This window comes from Chelonoidis abingdonii, chromosome 9, assembly GCF_003597395.2.
Source record: "Chelonoidis abingdonii isolate Lonesome George chromosome 9, CheloAbing_2.0, whole genome shotgun sequence".
Classification (NCBI taxonomy): domain Eukaryota; kingdom Metazoa; phylum Chordata; order Testudines; family Testudinidae; genus Chelonoidis; species Chelonoidis abingdonii.
The window spans coordinates 35,422,878-35,435,881 of NC_133777.1; the positions used below are offsets into that span (position 1 = coordinate 35,422,878).

The 13,004-nt window shown below is 43.5% G+C and overlaps 1 protein-coding gene across 2 annotated transcripts in view; it reads right to left on the reverse strand.

Moving 5' to 3' along the window:
• Positions 1–2,175: 2,175 nt before the first annotated feature.
• Positions 2,176–13,004, reverse strand: part of PIGQ (phosphatidylinositol glycan anchor biosynthesis class Q) — a 67,413-nt gene continuing 56,584 nt past the window's right edge. For both annotated transcript variants that reach the window (XM_032799352.2, XM_032799351.2), the window contains exons 10-11: positions 10,088–10,149; positions 2,176–6,390 (exon numbers count right to left, since the gene is read on the reverse strand). In XM_032799352.2, the coding sequence (XP_032655243.1) occupies positions 6,238–6,390; positions 10,088–10,149 (215 nt within the window). In that variant the 3' untranslated portion in view covers positions 2,176–6,237. The remainder of the gene's footprint in view (positions 6,391–10,087; positions 10,150–13,004) is intronic.

Below are 13,004 nucleotides of genomic sequence, written 5' to 3' on the forward strand. Positions count from 1 at the left end.
TGTCAGTTCCACTGATAATTAACAACTCTTAAATCAATGTCAGTGTCTTTATAGAACTAATTTAACACTGGAGCATCTAGCAAATTTGGTGCTTGCCAAGAAGAAGGGTCACAACCTCTAAAAGGGGGCAGGTATAATCTATTAACTACAGTAGACAAGTGATCCTTAGAGGCCAAACTTTTTTCTGATCTCAGACAAGAATCAGACTTAACCAGCTAGATCCAAGATTTGGGAGAAGGCTTAGAAAAGTGGGAGGTGCTGAAGAGGCAAAGCCCTAGTGACAGAGCTGCTGATAGATGCAATATAAAGTGTGGTTCTAGTGTGAAAAGTGATTATGTTTTGATGAACTATTAAGGTGTCATTTTTTCAGTCTTCTTCCTGTGCATATTCAGTTTCATCTGTGCAGTGTTGTCAGCCCTGCAGGACCAGCTGAGCTTTTGGAGAGCACATTGGATTCTTTTTGCATTTGTGCATCAAATAGTTGCAAGCAGAAAAGTTCCAGTGGTTGGGCTATCCTCTTGTCTTCAGATTCTGCCCTCCCACCAGTGAAGATGTTAAGGGTGTCCAGGTGGGTAAAAGGGTAGGAACAGACCTTCCCTGTGGGCAGGTTATCCCATAACTGCCTACTGCAGGGTTCCTTGCACCTCCCTTGAAGCAGCTATTAATGGCCATTCTCAGAGACAGGATACCAGATTAGGTGGAGGTATAAGGAACCCTGCAGTAAGCAGTTATGGAATTACCTGATTCAGTTTGTCATCAACTCCAAGTAGGAACCTCCAGATTGCTAGTGGCATGATACAGGTGTTTCAATGGGATTAAATACAAGAAGTGTAAGGTATTTCTGAAGGTAAGGGCATTAAAATCTGGCCCTTAAACTCACAGAGCAAGGAAGCAAATCTGAAGTGTTATTTAATCGCTAAGGGCCACTGTGACGGTTCACTAACATAAGGGGTCACGATTTGGCCTTAATGAGACCTGTTCTGGAGACAACAGTTGGTACATTGTGTACTCTGCGCTGTTCTAAAAAAACAACAAAACTGACTAACACACTGAACATTAAAGACCAGCACACAACTCCATGGTGTCTGGAGCCACCTACTGTGACACTGTATACCCCTGTTCGCCACTTTCATATGGTTATGATATATTTTGTACAAAGTATGCCTTGTGAGGTCTCAGTTGAAAACTCTTCATCTGTTGAATACTGTTGTCCTGGTAAAATGTGTGTATCAATGGTGTATGAGAAGTTATTAGATTCTACTATGTAGCACTGTTATAACTTGCTCCAAGGTTAAGACAAGCAGTTTTTCAGAGACAAAGTCACATTTGCACCCCAAACAGGTGTCAAAGAGCCATTACTTGTTTAACTGGCCATTCTTCAGCAATGGGAAGGTATAATTAAAAAAATGGCATTGTCTCACAGGAATGTTTCACATCCCATATACACAGTCCCCTGTTTATCTATACCCAGCAGGAGGTAATTCTCAGAGAGGAGAAGGGTATAAAGTAAGAGACAGTGACCTCCATATCACCCCTTTCTACTCAGGGCATCAATGACTCTGAAAGAACTAAACTAAGAAGGGGAACAGTCCCAGGTTGGAAGGAGATGCAGCTTGTGAAATTTCAGTACAGCGTCTGGTGAGACGGGCCTTGTGCTTTTAAACCTATTAGCCTTGATAAAGTTTAGGAATTAGCTTGCGGTTTTATCTTTTTATTTCTTTTGTAACCAATTCTGACTTTTATGCCTTATCGCTTTTAATCATATAAAATCTGTCTCTCTCTAGTTAATACACTTGTTTTACCTAAGCCAGTGTGTGTTTGGATTGAAGTATTTGGGAAACTCTACTTAGGGTTGTCAAGGTTCCTTCCCCACTCTGAACTTTAGGGTACAAATGTGGGGACCTGCATGGACACTTCTAACTTATTTACTAGCTTAGATCTGGTAACTCTGCCACCATCCAGAAAGTTTCAGTGTCTGGAGCACTTTCTGTTCCCCTAACTTTCCCCTCCCTGGGTTGCCTGAAGGCTTCACCAATTCCCTGGATGACACAAGATCCAGACCCCTGGACTTTAACAGAGGAAATTAACCATCTCCCTCTTTCCCCCCACCAATCCCTGGTGAGTCCAGATCCAATTCCCTTGGATCTTAAACAAGGAAAATCAAATCAGATTCTTAAAAAGCAAGCTTTTAATTAAAGAAGAAAAGTAAAAATCATCTCTGTAAAATCAGGATGAAAAATACTTTACAGGGTAATCAAAATTCGTATAGCCCACAGGAACCCACTCTACCTTAGGTTCAAGTTACCGCAAAAAGAGGTAAATCCTCTCAGCAAAAAGAGACATTTACAAGTTGAGAAACAAAAATAAAAATAATCTGCCTTGCCTGGCTATTCTTACAATTTTGAAACATGGAGAGAGATTCAGAAAGATTTGGAGAGCCTGATTGATGTCTGGTCCCTCTTAGTCCCAAGAGCAAACAATACCCAAAACAAAGAGCCAAACAAGACTTCCTCCTCACCAAGATTTGAAAGTATCTTTGTCCCCTTATTTGATCCTCTGGTCAGGTGTCAGCCAGGTTCACTGAGCTTCTTACACCTTTTACAGGTAAAAGAGGCATTAACCCTTAACTATCGTTTATGACAAAGGGAAACAAGGTTGGTGCATAATCATTACTGAGGTTGGAATGACAACTATTTATGAGCTTGTATTATCCAGGGGTTACTGGCAGTACCAGACAATTTCTAGGGGAAGGCTGGAACTGAGGAATAGTGTGGTACTCCCTATATGTAATTCATGGATAGCTGAGCACAGTGTTCATGTATTCATCTGGGAGTGATTTTACGTTAGTGACTGTGTGCCACAGAGGCATGAGGGGTTGCTGTTTACACAGAAAGCAGTGTAAAAAGCATCTCAGGCTGGGAGCTAGAGGAACACAGCAGTCAAATTGCACTCTGGGGAACATCATATCTACAAATCAAGATTTCATTGAAACCTCTGCAGTATTAGGGGTGATAAGAGGATTTTTGCCAAACTATTGCTTTCAATTATATAAAGAACAGGAGTATTATGGCACATTAAGGACTAACAATTATTTGAGCATGAGCTTTCATGGGCTACAGCCCACTTCATCAGATGCCTAGACTGGAACATACAGCAGAAGATATTTATAATACAGAGAACATGAAAAGAATGGAAGTAGCCATACCAACTGTAAGAGGCAATCAATTGAGATGAGCTATCATTAGCAGGAGAGACAAACTTTTGAAATGATATCGAGATGACTCATAGAATGTGTGAGGATATGTAACATGGGGAACAGATTGAATCAGTTACTGGGGGAGGCCATTACACTAATTGGAATCTATTTCCCCATGTTAAGTATCTCACACCTTCTATGGGTCATCTCGATTATCACTTCAAAAGTTTTTCTTCTCCTGCTGGATGATGAGCTATCAATCTCAATGATTGGCCTCTTACAGTTGGTAGGCTACTTCCACCTTTTCATGTTCTCTTTATGTATAAATATCTTCTTGCTGTATGTTCCAGTCTATGCATCCGATGAAGTGGGCTGTAGCCCACAAAAGCTTATGCTCAGATAAATTTGTTAGTCTCTAAGGTGTCACAAGTACTCCTGTTCTTTTTGCGGATACAGACTAACACGGCCGCTGCTCTGAAACCTTTCAATAATATACTCTGTTTTGGACCATGCAAGCAGAAAACGGTCTCCTGATTGCACTAATCCCCAAACCATACCGGCAGCATAACGTTCTCTCTCCTGTGCAATGACTTAACTAAGGACCTGAAAATGTCTTGTAAAACTGGCAGACTTTACTTTTACCAGGTAAGGAATGTTTTAGAGAACGTCTTAAAGAAATATTTATGTAAACAAATTTGTTTTTTCAGCTCAGGCCTGTGGATGTGAAGGTGAAGGCTGCATTCCGAGGCTATGTCTACACTGGCAGCTAGGGTGTGATTCCTAGCTTGCATAGATATACTTGGACTAGCGTGCCAAAAACAGTAGTGTAGTCACAGTAGCACAGGGAGCAGTGGCATGGGCTAGCTGCCTTGAGTACTTACTCATGGGGTCCAGGTGGGTTTGTACTCAGAACAGCTACCCTGTGCTGCCTATCGCTGCTGCCCATGTTACCACAGCTACACTACTATTTTTAGTGGACTAAGTCTCATAGAGCTAGCGCAAGTATGTCTATGCGATCTGGGAATTACACCCCTAGCTCCAAGCAGAGACCTAGCCTTAATGAAGATTTAACCTACATGTACACCAGTGTAACAAGTGCTTACTCACCCAGAAAGAACTCAAAGCATATTACATACATAGGGAGAAATCCTCCCTCAAGCCCATGTAATCAGGCTGAACACTGGGATGGGACAAAAGATCCCTCACCCACCACTGCCCTGGCTATAGAGTGCCAGTAGATATGTTCTCTGACAACTACAGCAGCTCTAAAGCTGCAATAGTCTTCCTTCCTGCTGGACTCCTGCAGAGGACAACAGCTAGTGGAGCCAGGCGGTAGTGGCGCCGCCAAATCTGACCCCACTCCTCCCTTCCTTTCCCCCTGTATGCTGCTGCACAGGAATGCAGAGAAGAGCTCTGCAGCATAGACACCAGAAATCATACCCTGCTTTCCCATGCTGGTTCCTCTGAAGGCAGAACTTTCGGCTGCAAAGGAGAAGAGGCAGGATTTAGTTCATAGGAATAGCTTCACCACCAATGTAATGCAGCCATCTCTGGAATGCAACCTGGCAATAGTGCACAGCAACACTACATATCCTGTTTAGGATATGGGAAGTGACAGTTGTACACCTAGGCACAGTGTACTTACACATCTGTATACAGTCTATTTTAAACTACAGAAATATGTGTGGTAGGTACATACTAAAGAATCTACTCCCTGGCCAACACATGAATGTATTTCCCATTAGGGTTAGTAGGAGGAACACTTTGAAAGGAGAACAGAAACCATAATGTGTATGTACTTAAAACCTGACAGAGAAAGAAACCATTGTTTTCATTGTGATCTGGAGGTTAGTACCGCAAGCAAGAAAAGTATTCTTAAGAAATGGGGTCTAGATTTTCCAAAGTGACTAGAGGCTGATTTTGAGAGCCGTTAGAGGGTTTGGGCTGTTCAAAAATCAGGTGCCTTTAAAAGGTCTCAGATTGGGCACTGAGAAACAGACACATCCAATGTCACTAGTCAGTTAGGAAAATTTAGGCCAAAGATGACTTTGTGGTGAAACCCTACCTGTGTCTGTTCCTGCTGTAAATGGTGGGTTAGGCATGGTACCAGAGCAGTGTGTGTTTTCTGGCCTCCACGCTACATTTTTTCTATGCTCACCCTTGCTGTTGTGCTGCAGTGGGAAAAAGCCAATTCTATTACCAAAGAAAAAGCAATGGGACAAATCAGTGGGCTACATACCAGTACTGTTTCCAAGCTGACAGTCCAGTTTGGGAGCATGCATTTGATGAATTGGCTTGAACACGTGAATATGAAAGGTCCAGAACACTTGGATGTAATAATCCACCTCAGCGTTTTGGCTTTAATCACCCTCAGGCCCCAGGAACTTGCATGGAAAGACTAACAGACCATTGGGCTGATCAGGAGCTACTCCCTGGCTTACACGGTATGCTGCTGTGGAGAGGCACTGAAGGGTTAAACCTCTGGTCCCTAGTGCTGCCAGGCAGGAACAGTGTAATCTAAGGCAGAATAATACTTCATTAACAGAGAACAGCCTGGAAACCAAGTCAGCTGGATGGGGCCATATAGGTAGGGGAAAGCTTAAAGAGATTGTATAAAACAGGGATTCTCAAACTGGGGATCAGGACCTCTCAGGGAATCACAAGATCTTACGGGGGTGGGGTGGGGGTGGGGGGGTCATGAGCTGTCATCCTCCACCCCACATCCCCCTTTGCCTCCAGCATTTATAATGGTGTTAAATATATAAAAAAAGTGTTTTTAATTTATAAGGAGGGTCGCACTTGGAGGCCTTCTATGTGAAAGGGGTCACCAGTATAAAAAAGTGTGAGAAACACTGATATAAAAACACTCTCACTTAAAATGCAGCCCCTCCTCGCATACTACCAAAGTCTCAGCAGAGGATTTGATAGCATTGTCCCAGTTAGCAGCTGCTGGGTCCAGGCTCACTGGTCCTGGGAGCAGCGAGTGGGCCTGAATGGTGTTTTTTGGCTCATTCTTTCAGGTCTGGCTTGTTTGCTTTGCTTTAGTCCAGCTTTTCCTCTTTATGCTTCCAAGGGTAGATCAGCTCTCCAACAAACAGCTTCTTGCACAGAGAGCTCCAGGAATCCTTAGGGTAACAAGCATAGGTTGTGAGCCTGTAGGTCTGCACCACGCTGCCATAGGACAGAGGGTTTATCTGGAAGTAGAGAAGGAAGAGAGACAATGGCAATGAAAACAGGTCATGGTATGAACTGTGGACAACTGAGGAAAGCGAGAGGGTGTGTGTGCAATTCTTTCTGCCTTTGTACAGTCACATTAACACCCTATTAGAATCTCCCAGCTATACTGCTGCACGCTAATGGGTTAAAAGAGTTTGCTGGCTATGTAATAATACTTTTGTTCTTCTACAGCACCTCCCACCTGCAGATCTCAAATGAATTTAGCCTTACAATCTCTCTGTGGGGAAGGAATTGTTACCCTTATGTTACAGATACGGAAACAGAGGCACAGCCCAAGTCATAAGCCTGTATTAGAGCACTGCTAAGGTTTCATCTACCTGACAAAAGGGAACTGTACTGTAACCATGTCCACAGACATGGCATTAAATAGAACACTCTTTTGGGGACACATTTTTACAGCACTTCTGTGGAATATACCAGTAAGATTAATTATTGGCTCAATCCTGCAAGAGGCTGAGCACTGTGGCACTGATCCAGCAATGAACCTACGCATATACTAAACTCAGCACCTATTCCACCTTTTGCAGCATCAAGTCCAATTAGAACTGGATGCATGCCACAGAACATTTCACATGACTAGTCAGTAACACTTTAAAATGTATTCTCTTTGGTTGGGTTCACATCTCTTTCATATTTGCTTTGTACCAATTGCTAGTGAATGAGACTTGTTCACGGAAAAATAATTTTCAGTGAATACTGAGCAGATTCACAGGAAGCTAGGTTTGAATTTGTCAAGATGAGCATTTGCAGCAGAAATCTAAAAGCTGTACTCATCCAGTCAGGGAACAGAATCATACTATGTGATTTGTCTGTCTAACCCAAAATAACTAATGCACCTCAAATTTCAAATACTCTCAATCTCCAGACCAATAATTAATCACTGAAGTTATTGGAGAGAAATTCTGAATAGATTTAATCTGTTCAAGATGGGGATCACGGCGAATCTGTCAAAAGAAAAAGATGCAACATTTGAATAACTTTATTACTAGCTATTCTCCCAGCTCCATCCAAGCTGTTAAATCTTAGATGGAAACAGGTCCATTTGGAGGGGACGACAAGGGATTGTTGCTAGGGAAGTGAGCCATCTTGTACATTCACTTGGTGGCCACTGACTATTTGGACACAATATTCCTATGCCCATTTAGTTGAAATGTACATCTGTGTGGAGGACTGGTGGCATAGGAGTGAATTTCACTTACTGAGGGATAAGAAATGGCTTTCAGCCCAGCACAGCATAATAGTATCTTACTGTCATGTTTTAAATTAAAAAAAAAACCAAAACAGTTTTGTTAGGGAAGTTGTTGTCATGAGTTCTGAGTTCCTTTTATACAGTCTCTGTAGTTCAAGGCTATATAAACTGATAAAATACACCTCCCTTGTTTCATAATGGAATGGTTCCCTTTTCCCTTCCTCTTTTGCTTAACCCTTTCCCAACAGCTTGTTGTGGAAAAGGAAATTTCTTGGTGAATGTGCAAAGAGGGATCAAAGTTGTAAAGAAGTCAAATCCTCTAGATCCCCTTTTATAAAACTTGGCTGCATGAAAATCAGGGAAGCCAATAGCTAGTAACCAGGAGTATTATTTGATATGTTTACAGAAGACATTATTTTAAAACCCAGTGTAAATACTAAGTTGCACAGTGCTTTTTGGAGTGAATTAAACACCAATGGAATCTTCCTGCCCTCATCAATATACTTGTATTTGGATTCTACATTCGGATGACACTGAACTTTTTTTAAAATAAAAAACCAATCATTTGCTGAATCCCAAGGGAAGTAAGCATCCTCATAAACCAGCTGCAGAGACAGCCCAATTCAAATTAGTCTACAAATCATTTTTATTCTATCATGACATTGTCATGTTTCTGATCTGCTGCCACCTAGATCAACTTAGTGCCCAGAGACAGGGAGAATCATCAATCGTCCAGGTCTTATATTTTGTACGTGTGCGCACAATTATACACACACCCAAACTTTGTCCCCTTTGGCACAGTGTGGGGAAGCATTGCTTCATGGGGTAATGAGGCACATGGGGATAATTGGCAGGTGGCACAAGGCAAGACTATCATGGAAACTGGGGACAGAAATAGCATGAGTTGCTACACTGAGAGCTCAGTGTAGCACTGTGTGAATTTTAATCTGTGTCAAAATAGGTTTCCCAGATTTTCATGCTGCAAATTCTGATCTGATAGTGGTAAGGCTCAACAGATTTCTGAGACAGGCCTGCCTGGCATTACTGCCCCCACACTGCAGCAGAAAGCCACTTTTACTGTGTGCTGACCTTTCGGGGTGGAACCAGGATACAGAGGGTCTGTCTATCCAGGCCTTTCTGAACCTCTCTTGATACAATATATGGTGCCATATGTTAGGAAGATTCCTTTCTGTGATGGGCCTATTGACCAAGATCTTATTGTGCTCACCAACTAACTCCTTGATCTCTTTAACCTGGACCAGCCACCACCATGCCGCTATAATCACTGGGGCCACATCCTCAGCCACACCATATTGCCTTGCATCTCTCCAGTAGCATAAAGAGAGCCGAAACTGTGCACACCTTCCCTGTGGGGGAGATCCCTGTGAGTGGTAGTCAGAGCAGGAAACAGGCACTATGGTCAGAGCACACTCTAGCTCTGCTATGCCCAGCTCTTGGATGGTACCTGGAGAACTATTGCCAGCTAGTGCAGATTAGACTAGCTCCAGGCTGCTCTATCCTATGTGGAGATGCAAGTAGGAGTTAGAGTGCGGGTGGAACCAGGTGAAAGTATAGATGAGTTGTAGCTGACTTCTTGATGGCCCCCCTTCCACTGCAACAAGTGGATCTCAGCTGCAGCAAAGAAACTGGCCCACTGTTGTCAAAATCTTGCTTCTTGCTATTCTACTGACCAGCAGACTGTACTGCAAGAATAGACTAGCTCTGCAAATAGTGATCAGGAAATAGAGATCCCCGAATTGCTCCTGCACTTGTAATGAGAAATGATCTGTTGCCACCATATCAGCCCATTTTCAGAAAAGCCTTCCTTGAACACCTGTTCCTTAGAGGATGGAAAATGTAAGATTTGAAAGACAGCAAGGAGGAGACTCCTCCCCTCAGCTCATCACAGGACAATCCTGAGATAAAAACTAAGAACATTTCACAAGGCATCCACACTTCTTTTCCTGTCTACAATGAACCAAGCTGACTGGTGCATTAGGTAGCTCATGCTTAGCAGCTCATCTGGAAGGGAAGGCCCTCTTACTAGAGCTGGGTTTTGGTTCTCAGTCTTTTTTGTCTCTCTCAAGCCACAGCATTTTTTAAAGCACAGCTGCAGACATCAGGGCAGTGAGATAATGCTAATCACAGACGTGATGGACCATCATTACTCACAACTATTCAAGTTTCATTTTGTAACATACAGAATGCTGCTTCTTATGTATAATGCTTCATTAGAAGCCAACCAGATGAACACAAAAGCAAGGCATACTAGCTAGGAGCGATAGACTTCTCCCACCTCCATATCCCAGAACACCACTGAAACTTTGGAGATGCTTTTCCCTAGAATTCCATCTTGGGAGAGCTATCAGATCTCTTTCTTAAGCAGTCAGAATCACAGGAACAGTCTTGTTGGCAATCCTATAGCAGAGGACACAACTGTGAGCACCAAGCAGCCTGTGGTTTACCTGCATTAAGAGTCGAAGAGGTTTTCCAGGCTTCTGTTCAAGGACTCTGAACTTCACGCTAGCTGAAATACAAACAAAGAACCATGATGGAGAAGAACAATCTCCATCCTCTTCTTGGATTAATGAGTTAAAAGGGATTTCCTAAAAGTCACACAAGAAAGCAAGCCTCGGGATCATGGCAAGGGAACTACAATGATCTATATTTGCTCTTAGCATTCCAGCAAAAAAGGGGAACGCTCTACCCCATGTAAATGAGGGACAGAAAGCTCTCCTTTAGTCATTTTTCATATGGCTACTGTACATGTATATGTTTCCTTCTGCTTTCAGACTAGGCCTGTGATAGTGGATGACACAAAAGCATTTGAGTAAATTCAAAACAATCAATGACTATTGACCACAATGAAGCCATTCATACATTTTCAGCATGCTATTAACCGCCGCAGCTGCCACTCCAGTTTTCACTACTGTATTTCCTCCAGGGCTCACTAAATCCCACAGTACTTTAAAGTCAGACAGGAAAGATGGTAGATCCAAGCTATGACATATTCCACATAAACAATGCTTAATGTAACATTTAGAAGAGGGAGAGTACAGTATTTTGCACTTTATAGAGGGGCCTTTCATTGGAGGTTCTCAAAACACTTCCCACTCCCCCAGAAATCAATCCTCAGAACACCCCTACAAAACATGTCTGTATTATTATCCCCTTTTACAGATGGGGAAACCGAGGCACAGAGAGCTGAAGTGACTTGCCCGAGGTCAGTTGTAGAATCAGAAATAAAATCCTTTATATAAATACTTGTATGGCCCCATCACCATAGTATCTAAGTGCATCCCAAATTTTTTAAAAACAAAAATAACCTCTCCCCGTTCTTAATCTTTAGATTAGTTTATAGTTTGATTGTGTGTGTGCAGAAATTAAAGGAAAGCTAAGTCAAAGTAGTATGACATTTAAGTTCTGCAACTGGTGAGGCCTGTGGTCATTCTTGTCTCTTGTTGGAGTGAATTCCCTACTCTAAAATCCAGCTCCTGTGTAAAGCAGAATTTACACAGCAACCAGACCTTAGAATAGGGAATTCACTCTCCATATGAGCCACCCCTATAGGATGACAGTTTCACTGTTTCAGTGAAAGGTAAATGACGTGGAAGGTCATGGTGATGGAGGAAGAGGTGTTTCTCATGTAGCTATGGCCAATCCCATGGGGCACTTTGACTAACAGGACAGAGACCTTGAACTGGATTCTGGCTTAATTGGGGAACCAGCATAAAGCAAAGCACCAGGATAATGTGTTCTGGTGATCTGTGTTGCTAAATAGACAGGCTTCCACATTTTGTAGCTTGTGGCTTCATTCCCAGATGTAATGAGTTTTAGTAATCAAGCCTAGCGGTCATGAATGAATGGATCGCTATGGGCAGGTCTCTATCCAATAGGATGGGGCACACTCTTCTGGCCAGACACAGATGGTAGTGGGCATTTTTTGCTACCGTGATTATTTAGGCATTCAACAGCACCAAGGAATCCAAAAAGATCCCAAGGCTGGGGACTTAAGAAATTTGAGGGTAGATTCCCTTGACAGTGCAGAGCGTTACAGAGCAGGCAAGATCTTTGAAGCACTTCCCTTTGCCAGCCAGCATCACCTCAGTCTTGTCTGGGTTCAGCTCAAGCCAGGAACTTGTTGTCCAGGTGTTTATGCCGGTCAGTCATTGAGGAAAGCTGGGAAATGATGCAGTTTACATTTGTCATAAAGGAGATGTAGAACCAGGTGCCATCTGCAGGCTGCTGGCACTTCAGCCCACATTGCCTCAATGGCTCCCAGTGATTTCATATAGATAGTGAATAATACCAAGCAGAAGACTGAGCCCTGCGAGTGTTAGCAGGTGAGGACTCTGGAGAAGGAAGAATGGTTGCTCATAGTGACGTTCTGCGTTCAGTCTGACAGGATGTCTCTTAGCCATTTCAGGGCACTTCTATTCATGCTAGCAACTTATTTGAGATGGGACAGGAGTGATCAAATAGTATCAAATGCTGCCGAGAGGACTAGCAGAGCAAGAACACGTGTGCTTCTCCTGCCTGAAGTCCAGGCTAGACAGTGAAGTGACTTGCCAAAGGTCATACAGCAGGTCAGTGGCCGAGCCAGAAACAAAACCCAGTTTCCCTGACTCTCAGTGCAGTGCCTCACCCACTACATAATGCCACTTTCAAGAGAAAAACTGTTCTAACCCCAGAATGCAGCATATCTACCCCAATTCAGGACAGCTTGCTTCAGTCTGTCTCTCTTTGGTCACTGCTGGGCGTACAGCAATCTTGGTTGGAGGACTACAGCTCTGATAGATTTCCAGGTGGTTTTATAAAAACATTTCACTTTAGGTGTGTAGGAGTAAGATCTGTAGACTCCTAACCTATGGATTGATCATTACCCATCTACACTTGTTTAGGTGACATGAATACTAGAGTATTGTCAATTCAGAGTCTAAGCCAGGGGTGGCCAACTTGAGACTCCGGAGCCACATGTGAGACTCTTCAGAAGTTAAATGTGGCTCCTTGTATAGGCACTAACTCCAGGGCTGGAGCTACAGGTGCCAACTTTCCAATGTGCCAGGGGGTGCTCACTGCTCAACCCCTGGCTCTGCCACAGGCCCTACCTCCACTCCACCCTTTCACGCCCCCTCCCCTGAGCCTGCCATGCCCTCACTCTCCCCTACCCCAGCCTCCTGCATGCCACGAAACAGCTGATCGGGAGGTGCGGGGAGGCACTGATTGGCGGGGCTGCCGGTGGGTGGGAGGTGCTGGGAGCGGTGGGGGTAGGGGGGAGCTGCTGACGTATTACCGTGGCTCTTTGGCAATGTACATTGGTAAATTCTGGTTCCTTCTCAGGCTCAGATTGGCCACCCCTGGTCTAAGCCAAGGAAATCAGAG